Source organism: Myzus persicae, unplaced genomic scaffold (assembly GCF_001856785.1).
Source record: "Myzus persicae strain clone G006 unplaced genomic scaffold, MPER_G0061.0, whole genome shotgun sequence".
Lineage (NCBI taxonomy): Eukaryota > Metazoa > Arthropoda > Insecta > Hemiptera > Aphididae > Myzus > Myzus persicae.
The window spans coordinates 63137-78330 of NW_019102795.1; the positions used below are offsets into that span (position 1 = coordinate 63137).

A 15194-nucleotide genomic window follows, 5' to 3' on the forward strand; every position below is an offset into this window, starting at 1 on the left:
CAACACATATTATTGTAATATAGGTACTCATACTTAATCATATGATGATGATTGACACCTAATGAAAGTACATAAATATAATATAAAAATCCTATTTACTTTTAAAAATAATTTTCATTTTTCCTTCTTTTGTCTTCAGAAAATGTGCTCATTTTTTAGAACGTTCGCTCTCGATTGAAATCATTTAGCTTTTTTTTCAAATACTTAGTGTCTGTATATTGAAGGTAGTTACATTATAAATGTTATATGATAAATTAAGATACAATATTTTATTGTAAAATTGGCATTTTTTATGTGTTTATTTATGAGAAAATCATTTTCCTAGTCTTCTGATTTTTCAGTTTTTTTATAAATATTTTATAATGTAATATTACATTACCGTACATCATAAACTTTCAATAATTTTGTTCTACGTTCAAACAAAAATAACTATGAGATATTTTTAATTTTCTCTCAATTATAAAACCTTCAAAGACGTATTACTTTTCACAAATCTGAAGGGTTTCATTATTTCTTTAGTCTTGTACAAAGAAAATAAAGCATGGAAAAAATTAATTTTAGAGGCCAACCATTTGAGGAGATTCTACTTATATGTATACTGTATTATCTCGTTCAAACACTGCTTCTAAACTGCCTTGAAATTATCTTACTTCTGGAACCATCAACCACGTCCGATGTATAAAATTAACTCAAGCGATCGTAAATACTGATGTGTGGCTCGTCAGACTGTACCTATAACATCTTGATATTATACTGCTATGCGTGCTTTGCCGATGAGTCGAATTGACATTTTATGACGATGTTTCGGTTTATTATTATACATTATTATTTTATTATAATATACCAGATGCCACGGATGATGGTTGTGATTCGATCGGATGTACGAACGTCGAAAATATAATATTAGCCGACATTATCGTCGTATAATATATCATTATCGCTTACGATAATAATATGCGTCTGTGTATAATAGCTGATGTTGTGTTATAGTTATAATATAGTTTGACGTTGACAATAATTCGAAGTTCCTATGTAGATATTCTCGGATGTATAAAATGACGTTTTATCACTTTGCCGAGCAATTATTCTCTGTCCGTCCCGAGATGTGCTCACGCATGACACACGAGAAACTTTCAGCACGCAACTACCCTCTCTCTCTCTCTCTCTCTCTCTATTTCTCGCCCCTCTCCAACCCCGCCGACGTAATCATCAGACTGCGGAGGTGTTTATGAGAGGGGTAGTTTTGGGTTCCAGAGTGTAGAGGAACGTAGTTGGGAGTCAGTGGCGTCGTGGGGGTGGGGACAGTCGTAAATAACAATACGTGGTCGACGGCGGTGTTGGTGGAGGTGGCGTGACAAGTCAAGACACGCGAGTAAAAAACAATTACCGTCGTCGTATAGCTGCTCGAGAGGGCCTTGCGCCGTACACACTGCAAAAACTCATACTCGACGAACGTTGGCGTATGCGTCAAACACGAGGGTGAGGATGATATTGTATGACGAAAGAGTGGGCAAGAGAGATGGAGTGAGAGAGAGAGAGAGAGAGAGACAGTCGTCGAAATCTGCGCACGAGTCCTTTGCGAACCTCCACCGGCTGTCTCCGCCACTACCGCCGCAGCACCACCGACTGTACCTATGTATAGGTATTACACACGTATATATTTATATACGAACATCGGTCACAATATATATATATATACAATGTACACAGTATATATGTATAAATGTGAGTGTGTATGTGGGTGTGTTTGTGATATTATACTCTCTCTTCGTGCCGGTAATGCTGCGACTACGCGTATATATATATATTCTGGGCACCTATATATACAGTGCTGCCGATGAAATAGCGTCGTCGGCTGTTTGTGAATTATTACGACCCGTTCTGCGGGCGAAAGACCGGTGGCGGCGTTGTTGTGAAATAGGAAGTAGTGTGTGGGTGCGGGGAGGCGAACGAGTGGAGATAAGCTCACAAATATTTGCATACACCGATGTGCTGGTGGTGTGGCTATTGGTGGGTGCAACGGGGCCCGTGAATACGTTTTCGGCGGCGCGAAACGCATTACGACTGCCCGAAAGAACGTTTAACATTTCGTTTTTACTACCACGTGTTTTTAGCCCCACGGCCAACCACCACGCACACTTCGTGCACCGTCTCACTTTTGTTTGTTATCGCAAACGATTATACTTACGCCCCCCCTCCCCCTGAGGCTCACTATCCACGGGAGGTGTCGACGGACCTAGACGCTGTGGCGAGTATATATTATTGTACTTCCCAAAGTTGTAAATACTATTATATTTTAATTCGCACTCTTATACCGTCCCGTACGAAAACCATTAGCCGTTTAGAACTCTTCTATTGACGTTGTATATATATATACGTGCGTGTTGTTCCACGGTCATATTTTATACATAATATGTTGCTGGCTCTTACTTCTGGATTAAAATAATATAAACTTCTCTGGCTTTGCAAACGACTTTTGTAAATTATTATGGGAGTTATAAAACCAAAACAGTTCTTTTCCAGCGATCCATCAGTTGCGTTGATTTCAGTTGGGTCAAAAAACACCATAAAAGCTATTATTTTGTTTTTCACTCATTTAAATCATAGTTCTAAATTATTAAATAGTATTGAACGAGCTATAATTGTATTTTGATTAATTGTCTTAGTTTACATTGTGAGAAAATATTAAAATTGCAAATATTGTCAATCATTTTTCGATAACTATCATCGAACGTGAAGCACACGCAGCAGGTGTAGTAATCCAATCAACCAAAATGTATGTGGTATTTTCTAAAATCATATCGTGAAAAAAAAAATAGGCCAAAAATCAAACATATTGACAAGTGTGTCAACGGAAAGCGAATTAATGTGATTTAGTTATTAAATACAGAGGGATTTGTGTTTTTATTAGTTCCGAAATCCATAGGTTTAATCATGGAATCGGTGATTGTCGGTTGCAGATGGTGACGGCGATGACGGAGAGTAAGAATAAAATGGATTTCATAAGGGAAAAAAAGCAAATAAAATTTGCCTTTTATTATACTCACGGTCCGCCGTTCGGGGGAGTAAGAGTAAAAGATGACACGTCCGGAATATTATCTTGGTTAGTCCACCGCCGACACCGGTACGACTAGTGCGAGAGGTGAGGTGAGTGAGACACTAACCCCGCGAGAAACGGCAATAATAATAAACCAGCGCAAATAAGAAGATTATCCGTGCTTCGGGTAAAAGGGACTCCGGGGACGATTCGCTTAGGGGACGAAGGAGAGCGGAGAAAGGGATGGTTATGCGTGCGGAAACGGGGAGAGTATATATATATATATATTATTATTACATACAGTGGTGACGGTGGCAGTGGCGAGAGGCACGTAAAATATTGTACGTGGACTGGGCTTTTATTCTATTATATATATATTATTATATTATTATTACAAAGGCGATGGGCGAGGCCACACCGCGCTCACCCACCGCGACTAGATTAATCAACTTTTTTTCTTCCACGAGATATATATATATATAGATTATATATATAAAATTTATTTTTTCCCGCGGCACGGGGGCGAGTCGCCCGCGAGAATCGTTTTCCGCCGCCCGGGGCACAGGCAGGGGCGGACAAAAGTTTTGCTTACTATAACGCCACCGCAACCGTCGTCGTTCGGACATTTGTCCTTTAATACGAGTCGTTACGCGCACGTGTGAGTGTGTGTGTGTGTGTGTGTGTGGGTGTGGGGTGTGAGAGAGAGAGAGAGAGAGAGAGAGAGAGAGAGAGAGAGAGCTGACGACAGGCTGGGACATTTCTATACGTAGGTAGGTAATAGGTATATATATATATGTATATATTTTATAGGTGTAGCGTCAAATAGAGCGAAAGTATAAGGTCACAGAGAGAAAACGACGTGAATCAAAAACCAAGGGAAGGGAAAAAACCGCACTTATGGTAGTTGTCATTACGTGCGGTTTCATCCCAAACAAATTGTAATAACTTACGAGCGTGTGTCCGGGTGAAACAAGAAAGAAAACACGTTAACGAACACTGGCGGGGGTGTCGGTGAGTGTAGGAGGAGGTGAAAAACGGACAAAACTTTTCTCGAGTCATATGTACACACATACGACCACGATCGAAAGATTGTGAATCTCTCTTGATAAGTCGTAAAATACTCGACGTCACGTGCTACCACCCGATCCATACCATATTACAACCCTCAACGCCTTCACTGGGTTACAGATTTTACTCGATTTTGGGGTCATGAGATCGTCCAAAACGAGGTAAACGTAGGTAAACGACTGTATAGAAAATGCTCACTCGCATGCGCGTAGGTTAGGAGGAGAGGGCTTCAATAGCCTCACGAGTTTTCCCGGATCGTATTAGAATACACTTAGAGAAGTGCTCGTTTTTAAAAAAAAATCTCATCGATAGTTATACGATGTCTGTTACGAGACTGAATTTCTTTCTTAGTCCATACACCTAACAATAGATTTATACGTCCAGGTACATCGCGACGATCATGGCAGATCGATCATCAGGTTCGTGTTCCGCGTGTTTCTTTAAGGTTATATTTTGTTTGTGATTGAAACCAATCAATGTTAGTTCGGATGAATGCTTGTGCCTAATTGTATTCATCGGAATCTAGCATCTGTTAACTACTAGCGTGGTATGGTTGTCCTATTAATGGCCAAGAAGTTAGAGCTTAACGTATATTCTATATTATAATTAAGCACAATGTACCGTTAAATTACTTCCGAGTATGATGGTGAAATTCTGGTCGGAATAATTTTATTCATCGACTACATTATAGATAGGTCTAGACAAGTTAATGAATATTTCGAATTACAGAGGACGAGCAATACTCGGAGGAGAAATTAACGCATTATTCTGTCTGAAGCTCATTAGTTTAAGAATTCAGCTGGTAGCACAAGTGTCTGTCTACGTATAAACTATGTTATATTGTGTTTGGTGAACTCGTTTTGTACGATTATGCCATGAAGTCTGAACTTCATAATCGTTTGATTTTTTTCCCTGTCGGCCAAACGCTATGAGTTTCATCGACTAAAACGTTGGTGGGTTATGTAAATACTTGGCAAACATGAATATAAAATACGAGTTCTGTTTAATATAATTAGCTGTATTTCAAATGTTCAACATAATATTATAATGAGTACCTATGTTACAACAACCCGATTGTCAGACGATGGCATCACCCACGTTCGTTGTAATAACATTGCACCTAATTTATTATCTTCATAATATTATACTTATAAATCACGTCGACCACAGAATTCCACGAATAACTTATTGGATTTTCGTTAATGGGACGTGTCAAACAACTACAACTTTAATCGAATAACTAAGCAAATTTTTATCGCATATTATATTGTAATTTCAGAATTCTATAATGTAATGTAAAAAAATAATGAAAATATCTCAAATAACTATGAAATATAAATGTATGCGAATTTGTAGAAAAATAAATCATTACACTGTGCAAAATAGTTGGTGACACGCTTTTGGTTTTGTTCCGTTTGAAGACGAAATCATTCTTTTAAGTTTCTTTTAATCAACACGACTTGACAGTTATATAAAAAAACAACTATTTTCAAGCATTATGATATGTACAATTATAAAAAACTTTAGAAGTTGTATATAACAATGAACAGCTATTATTAATTCAATGTTGAATTAAGAATTATTCTACTGTGATACAATATTAAAAAAATATATGTTATCTTGCTGTGAAAGTACGAGTCGTGTTTGACCTAAATTTAATTAAACTTAGCTCAATTAGGTTTTAATGCATGCTTTTGTTCCGTTGATTGTTGTAGCTTTACTTATCTAATTGGATTGATGAATGATGTTCAACAACAATTAAAACATATTATAACGATGCCTAGGTTAGATCTCTATATTTGAGGATTTGAGTTTTCTAGCGCGAATTGAAACCAATAGTGTTCATTGAATAATACTAGTGCGATACGACTAATGATTCTGACAGACGATCTATTTATAATACATTTGGTGAATACTATCGGGTTTAAACATAACAGAAATAATTCAAGTGTTCCTTTCAACCGACCGTGTAAATAAAGTTAAACAGAACGCATCGAGTGCTTTGTATATATTTTTTCTATTCCCAGAAACATCATTCACGCACCGAGAGCTTTGTTTTAATTTCAAATTTTCGCAGAAACATAGTTACACGACAGCAATAAACACAAGACCATAAAATGCGCAGCGAAAAAATTTAGCTACAATATAATATTGTCACATATCGCACTTGTTTCCGAGTAATCACATCATAATGTCATAATAATAATAATAATAACAATATTGTTTGCTTTAGTAATCACTAATCAGCCACAGTTATCTAGATCAGGGTGGTTCAACCTTTTGTAGTTTCCGGACTAATTTGCACATTCATATTAACACTGGGACTTTAAAACTAGTAATATTGGTGTTCATATTTTTTTTATAACAAACAACATGTTATCACATACAGATTAATAATCAGTAGTGTTCGGCGATAAAATAACCGGCTGTCAAAATCTCTCACCGCCCGATTGGTGTTTTTTTTTTTAAATACATTTAATACATAATATGTCTTCTAAGAGGGGCCGAAAAAAAATGATTGAGGGCCGTGGGTCTTACCGTGGTTATCAGGATAACTCTGGTCAGCACATTATAGCTTAGGACGAAACGCATGGAACTATATTATATGCATACATGCACCCAGAGAGCAACCTAGTAACGCAGATGTGTGATGGTCGATAAATCGTTGAAATTGAATGTTGCTTAATAATTTGCCTCACGTTATAAGTATCAGGTGTGGATCCAGGAGAGCTAAAGGGCTTTAGCCCCCACTCCGACATTTTTAAACGTTACGTATTACAATACATTTATTTACATAGTAAATATACTTTATGTACGCCCTAGAACCCATAGATTTAAAATACAAATCGAACTAGGAATGTGGTTTCCAGGATTATATCTGTGATAAACTTTATGAACTAAAATTGTAAATTTATTTTTTCTGGAGAAGAATTTAAATTTTTAGATTTTTAGATATTCGCCTGGTCAGTGTCAATCAGCGTCTCACGTCGGCGCGGCGTGAGTGGTATATAATTTCGTTTCTTTCCTTTTCGCCATGCAATGCTACTACCACTACTACCGCTAAAAATAATAATATGTACGCATGCTCGTATATGTTATTATTGTCTTATCGATGTGAGCGTATATAGTAATCCGACGTACTATAACAAACGTGTTCGATAAAGTAATATGTGCGTACGGTTTATATTATATTATACAATATTATTAAACACAGTATAATACGCGCGTGTGTACGGTCTAGCGGACCTCGGGGTCGGGACGAGTGGGAGGTGCAGACGACGGAGATTCTTGGCAAGAAAACGTTTGCGGGAAACGACTTTACACATATATTCGCATCGCGGGCCAGTGGCGGGTGACACGACGAGGGACATCCATCGAGTGGCAATAACGCCCAACACTTGTTGTATTGGTTTCGCTCATTGGCAACCGTCCCGCGGCGGCAATTCAAATTAAACGCAACAACGATAATGATATGCGCTCACACACACGGCCGACGTCTACGCACACGTACTGTGTGCCCACGCACATTTTGCGCCCGAAAGCCGTGTTTCCCCCCGATTCGAGACGATCGTTCCGCAAAGATTTATCGGAAGACGCGTCTTCCCGCGTCCGCCTCCCCGACCCCACGACCACCGGGGGCCGGGGCGGGTCTTATAATTTGATTCGTTCCGAACCGGTAACGCGAGCGACGATATTTGGCACCCGAGACGAACGATTATCGTCGTCGTTGTTATTGTACTATTAAGCAAACACTGATTCGTTATCGAACCTCCGTATGTGCGCTGCACCGCGACTACTACCACAGCGTGCGACGGTATAATAAATTATTATGTTATTATAATACTATTAGGTATGTATAAAGTGTATATGGCGTCGTCGTCTGAAGTAATTATAATATCATTGCGCAACCCCTACACACACACACACACACACACACACACACACACACACACACACACTGCACGGCGGGCAGGTGCACACTTTCGGTTTTAAACGACTAAAAGTCATTTCGAGACGGTATACATATTTTAAACAACTCCCGTGACTTGAGGTGATTCTCGCGTACTTTCAAACCCGCCGTAAAAACTAAAACTATGCTCTGGGAACTTTGGTGATGTGGGCTGGATACGCGTAGTGTTTCGTTCGACCGACGTTCGACAAACGACCGTGAGTCGCAGTCCTGAATTTAACTTGTTAACTTTTCGTCGTACTGTAGGAATTTACTAACCATTACCATGTGACAATTTTCAAGCACATATTCGTAATTTGTAGCCACCAACTTACCGCATAAATTTCAATTTTTTTTTTTTAAACTCATTGGGGATGCGAAGCAGACAGATTAATGTCCGTCCAATGCCATATAGGTCATGAATCATGATGTACATAGTTTTTCAGGCTCTGCCACGTTTTAAAATATAAAGATTTGAAGTGTCAAGACAAAATTGTTTTTGTTTTGTTTTTTTATCACATTTTTAGAAGAAGAAATTACGCTTAAGCTTTTCATGTGAAATAATTAGAAAATGCAAAGGTTTGTTTGTTTATTTCACAATTTTACAACTTATGGTCAGGTCCTTAAACAGTAATCAGTAAGTTGTCCTTGGTTCCAGCACAAAAGAGATATTTGATATATAAAAAAATGTTATGACATTAAGATATAAGCTCTGCCAAGCAATCCAAAATTAATTTCATAAAAATGTTTCATTCTATTATACAGAAAAACAATGCATAATAATTATGCATGGAACAATTTTTCCTCAAATATTTGTTATTCAGTTTATGATTTTAATTATTGTAATTCGTTTAATTTTTAACAACTTCTATAATATATAATAAATATACATATATTATGTTGGTTCTTATACCGTCTAGATAGGAACACAAAACTTATTTATATCTAATATTAAGAGTATGATAAAATGATTCAACAAAAGTTTATAAGCTTGTATTAAAACATGATATGGAGCACATATAATTAACCTGAAAATATATTTGTTATATTTGCGCTCAATGTTTTACCTAAAATATTTTGTTTTTCATCTTTGAAGTATAATACCATAAAACTGACTGAGTGTGCAGTTTCCACTTTTATTATATTTGAAATTTGGTTTGTATAATAATATCTTTTTTCTTATTTAAAAATATTTATAAGGTTACTATCGCAAACCTTAACGTAAGAAAAATGCACAAACAGTTTTATACGCAATTTTTCGAATCATTTATATCATAATGTGTATGTAAATTTACTTACACTTATGTAATTTTGAACAATAAACGCTTCTCTGAAATTTATTTTGTTACAAAATTTTATTAAATTAAATTTCACATTTTTAAAGTGCATATTTTCATAATATTGTGTAATAAATTTACCTTGCCTCGGGAATTTCGGAACTGCTTTCCAATTTGTTGGGTTCATTATTTTTTAATTATTTTTATACTCGAAAAAGGTATTAAGTAGGAAATATTGTACTTAAAACTACTTAGTTCAACAATAATAAATTTAATTAAAACTAACGTGGATATTTTGTCATATTTTGCTTACAGTTTGACACGGTGGCATTTTCTCATCAGCCATACAACGTGCACATCGACCCAAACAGGAATGCAAAGAGGTTTAATAGAAATTGATAAGACTGTGGTGGCTCAGTGTTGGCACTCTGGTGTAAAATTACATTGCATGTAAAGCTCAAATCCCATGCCGTGCATTATATTCGTCTACAAAAAAATATTAAAGAATTAATAACCACTCATTTGAGCGGGAATAAACTATGCGTTTGTACGCATATGTTTTATTCAATTTTTTTAATTTTTTTTAAAATTAATATCGAAAGATTACTGAGCTTCAATGATAAAAATTCGTGTGTATATTCAAATTTCCTATTGCACAATCATATTTTACTCACTCAACTCTATGAAATATAAATTAATAAAAAATATATTTTTACGTAGCAGTAGTATTCTGTTTTTTAGAAAATAAACAAACGCAAATATTATGGGTACCTACCACTCAATGATATTGTATAATGTGTATTTGTTCTCACATTCTGAACTGGAAACTTATAGTTAAAGAATTTCACGTCAACTTTGAAAGATCAGCATCAAAGCTCAAATTAAATTGTTCTTTCTCAATATAAAGTTGTATGTTATACATTTAATTTGATACAGTCTTGGTTTCTTCGAATATAACGTATTGATTCGTTACCACGATACTATAAAAATAATAATTGCGAGACACTTAAATGTCTCAAATATTATTTTTGGTTTGCCGATTTCGTCAAGAAACTGAGAAATCAAAAGTAAATTAAAAATATGTTCATCTACCTGCTTCACTGTATACTTATTTGATTATATTTTTGCATCATATTACATTATAACCAATATTCAAATTCCAATCCATATCTGTGGGCAGGAATAACAAAGAAACATTAAGTGGAGCTGAATCTTTCCATAAGAATTTCATTAATAATAAAAATAATATAGGTGCATAATCTCTGCACAAACAATTAATTAAACGAAAAATAATCAGTTATAAAAATAATCGCAAACATATGGTAATTTTAGTCAATTTGTGCAAAGGCCACCTTTATTTTTTTTTTGATCTTTGGTGTTTTTAATAGACCATCCCCCACACACTCTAGTCCTGAAAGCTTAGATTAAAAGGTAACACATGAGGTGGCAGTATGCTTACAAAATACAACATTTAGCAACAAAAATAATATAATATTGTAATTAAATAAATATTGTCTACACTTATTCGTTAAAAACATTAAAATTGGTTATAGGTTAAAAAAATACTACTTACAAGAAATAGAAAACATTTCTTTAGAATAACATTTTTCTGGAAACCAACCATATAAGAGAAATAAATTATAGACTTAACTAAAATAATTAAAATCAGATACAAAATCAATAATTAGATAGGTATTATGTCGTAATTTACATGCATAAAGTTTGTACTTACTAACTTTGCATTATAAGCTCTTGTTTATTATTAACATGAAAAAAATGTTTTTCTCTTTCATGTCTTAATTAGTGTGAATAAATAGAATTCAGTTTCAATACACTATTTCCCATCCAGTAAATAAACTGTGTATGCGTGTGTTTTTAATTATTATTATTTATACCAAATTAATTATTCTGTTATTTAGAAAAATCTAGGATCTCATAAACCAACCGATGAAAATGTTGCACCACGAGATTTAATTAAAACTTTTATGCATATAATATAATATGATATGGATTATTTTTTTTTCGAAAATGCGTATAAAAAGTGTATTATCAAATACTATTCACCAAGGTTATTTTAAAACTATACATTATGTACTTTGCATTTATGAAATTTTTAATATTAAATATACTCAAGTTCCACAATGCAAACGCATATTGTTTTGATTGTGAATAATAGTTTTCTAATTAAATATAATTTATTTAAACATGTATGCGTTCGTATTTTTAAAATGTGTCGGCCTAATTAATATTATTTTCTTCTCAAAACTACAATTTTTCTCTCAATAGATTAAATTATTTTTAGGTATTGATTTTGGGCCACAAATATATCACAATATTTCTCTTGTCTATTTAATATAATCGACAAACCATACTTCCGATTCATTTTTCTTTGAATCTCATACATGTCAGGACAACATTTAATGATGTTATCAATTATTTTCCTGAAGTATATTTTTAATATAAGTATGACATCCTCATCTGTGTACAATAATTCTACCAGTTTACCACGTTAACCAGTTCCCATTTTTATGGGATAGATAAATTAATCTTAAGTATGTGCAGCTTGTGCACATACTTTGCATAGGATTGTACGTTTAAATATACTTGCTTTTGGCTCTACTGATTAATTGTGTTTATTTTTAATTTCACAGCGTGGACATCCGAGACAAGTTTACAGATCCAAACAAGTCGCATTGGAAGGACGAGTCGTTGGAAGGCAGGTCGCACTTCCGAATGCTATCCGAACCGGCTATGTTAACCATCGATAACGTATCGGAAATGGATGCCGGAATTTACAGATGTCGAGTAGACTTTCGGAAATCGCCGACCAGGAACTCCCGACTGAACCTAACAGTTATTGGTAAGTACTTAATATATCAGATCCCTCTTTGTGGTTTTCTTCTGAGATCGTTTGTCAAGTCCAAATCATCAAGACATATAACACAGGGTACAGACATTGGGAGAATGGACTTACAGTGTGCACGATCCCACATACTACTCACGCCGTGTTACACATTTGATATTTTTATCTATGTTTTGAGATCATGTGTTCTGAATAAAATGTCGTACGTAGAAAAAATATCGCATGAGACACGCCAAAGTAAACGCAATGTAATTCCATTTTTATGAATTTTTCAGCACAGGACTTCTTATTACGTTTTGTGACCATACGTGTAACCTAAGAAACGTGATCAAATTATTTAACTTGTATATATACACACACACACTCACAAAATACCGTAGAGAATTTTATGCCCAACGTGGTTCACTTGAGAAGAAAGGATATATCTGTCTACTGTCACACAGACTCAGTTTTCATTTCAGTGTTTGTCATTTTGTGATTATTTTTTAACCAGTTTTGTTGGGAAAAATAAAAGCCAATATTTTTATCACATACAATTGCAATTTTAATCGTGACGTTTTAAAGTTGTACAGCTACATATATATCCACATAAATAAAATAAATTAAGACTAACAAATAACAAACAATTAATTATAGACAGTAACTTATAATAATTAATATGTTCCCTGTGTTATTAACACTACACGCCATTAATAAGTAAGGTTTGAGGTAGTTGTGCCTAAAAATATAACATTTATTGTTCACGACCATAATTTATATAAAAAATGTTCTCTAAATGCTCTCGGAATGTCCATCGGTCATCAAGATATGTTTGTTTAACTATTATTTGAAGTAAACAAAAAAAACTGCGAGTAATAAATTCTCACTTCATTTCCGTTAAAATATGGTCAGCCAACAGTCAGAAACAATCATTTTTATGTGTGTTCAATCAATTTTTTATATTATTTTTTATAAAATCATAATCATATTTCTTCTTCACACAATATAAAGATATATTGTTGCTAGAATAAATTTTTTAACAACAGAAATAAAAAATAAAATATATTTGTAAATTAAAATAAAGTTAAGTTTCTAAGCAAGTAATCCGATGATTCGTAATCAATATTAATATAGAATCTTATCTTAGTTCTTTATATTTTAAATAAAATGTGGATTAACAAAATTGATTACCCAGTCTAATTTCCATACTTAAAATGTACATTTAGATTTTCTACTATGAAATCTAAAATATAGATCTATGATCAAAACATTTGTCTCCCATCCACAATCGCTTATATTACAATATTGTTTTACCAATATTTATACTCATTTTGACTAGACATAAAATTAACGTTTTCACAAAAGAAAATCAGCACGGTGCAGTACTTAAAACGAATTCTCCCATACAATTTATTGTGACAAGAAGTTTATGAAATAAAGTAAAAAAATACAGCTTCTTGTTAAGATATCTACTCACTCAAATCAAAATATTTAAATATATGCATTCGTTACAAAATGTTATGTAAACAAGAAAACGATTTTTATGTTGTAACGATACAAATCATGCTATCTCTACTTTACGAACAAGATACCTTTACCATGACACAATTCATATAAATAAACATAGCCACTCATAAGCCATAAGTATTATTGTATTTATAATTATTATTTTCTACTGTTTTAGTGTAAGTAAATAAAATCATAAAAATATGACTAAAAAACTAAAATATTCTTATCATAAATTCATAAATGTACTTGATTTGCCTATACAACACGCCGTCGTAACTAAATTATGTGATTCAGCCATGTGATTCTATTTAAGTTCATGAAATTATGTTTTAACATACCTATTCTGAAGTCCAAATTTCAGGCACAGATTTCATTCAATTTTCAACGCTAATCATCGACGTTTATAATGAGTCCTTAATATGAATTGTATGTGTTTTAATATTTTAAAATACTTTTATTGATATTAAAATATTTTACCAACAGTAGTTATATATTTTGAATATTTTGCGTAGACTCGTGTAAAACACTGTTATTGACCAACTTAAAATTATAAAATATATCAATCAATAGATAAGTATGTAAATTAATGCTATGTACTTTTTCATGTTTATAACAAGTTTTGTTGTTTAATTTGTTATCAAATGCTATTAAGAACATACCCTAACATATTTTAACTTTTAACTGTAAGTGGTAGAAAATTAATTATACAATAGAAAATAAAAAAGAATCATAATTTAGAACGGAATATTTTCAGTGGATGTTACCTTTATATAAATAACTGGCCCACAAAATATGAAATTATAAATAAACTAAGATTTTATTTTAATATATAACAAGCAATAATTGTATGGAGTTATGTATAATTCGATTCGTTTGATTATTATTATTGTATGTATAGTATTATCTTTATTTAAATGATAACTATATTATACAAATTCTAAGAAACATTTGTAGAATTCACATAATTCCTATTAGTTTATGAAATAATTCTTATATTTTTTTCCCTATTTTTATTTCAAAATAAAACAAATTTAAAACATTTAACCGAAAGCTAAATCTCACTCAAAATATTCCTTATTTGTGTTCATTAAAAGTTTAAATTCAATGTGTATTTTAAGGTACAGATAATTTTTTTTCAATATATATCATAACTGCTATCATATCTTATGATTGAATTTTAATATTGTCTAATTTTATTTTTTAGTGGACGAAATAAGAATTTTAAATGTTTGAGGGAGTGAAAAAAAAAACGAAAATAATAATCCATGACTTATTATTTTCATATCGTATTAGCGTTTATTAAAAACTTTCAAAAAAGAGATGATAGAAATGTCACCATCATCTTAAAGCTTGTCATTGTATACAGGTCTAATCTATGGTTGATTGGCAGGTGTCGGCGAATTACGTCACACGTTGGATATTTTTTTCGTTCTTTAAATCTCGTTTTAACACGTTATTATATAATAATATATATAGGCGACTACATTATATATATAAAATCGCTTTTATAAA

At 33.2% G+C, this 15194-nt stretch overlaps 1 protein-coding gene across 1 annotated transcript in view; it reads left to right on the forward strand.

Annotated features, from left to right (window-relative positions):
- LOC111033119 (nephrin-like) overlaps nt 1-15194 on the forward strand; it is a 160390-nt gene that overhangs the window by 39724 nt on the left and 105472 nt on the right. Inside the window, 1 exon segment of the mRNA XM_022313716.1 lies at nt 11983-12191. Within this exon segment, the coding sequence (XP_022169408.1) occupies nt 11983-12191 (209 nt within the window).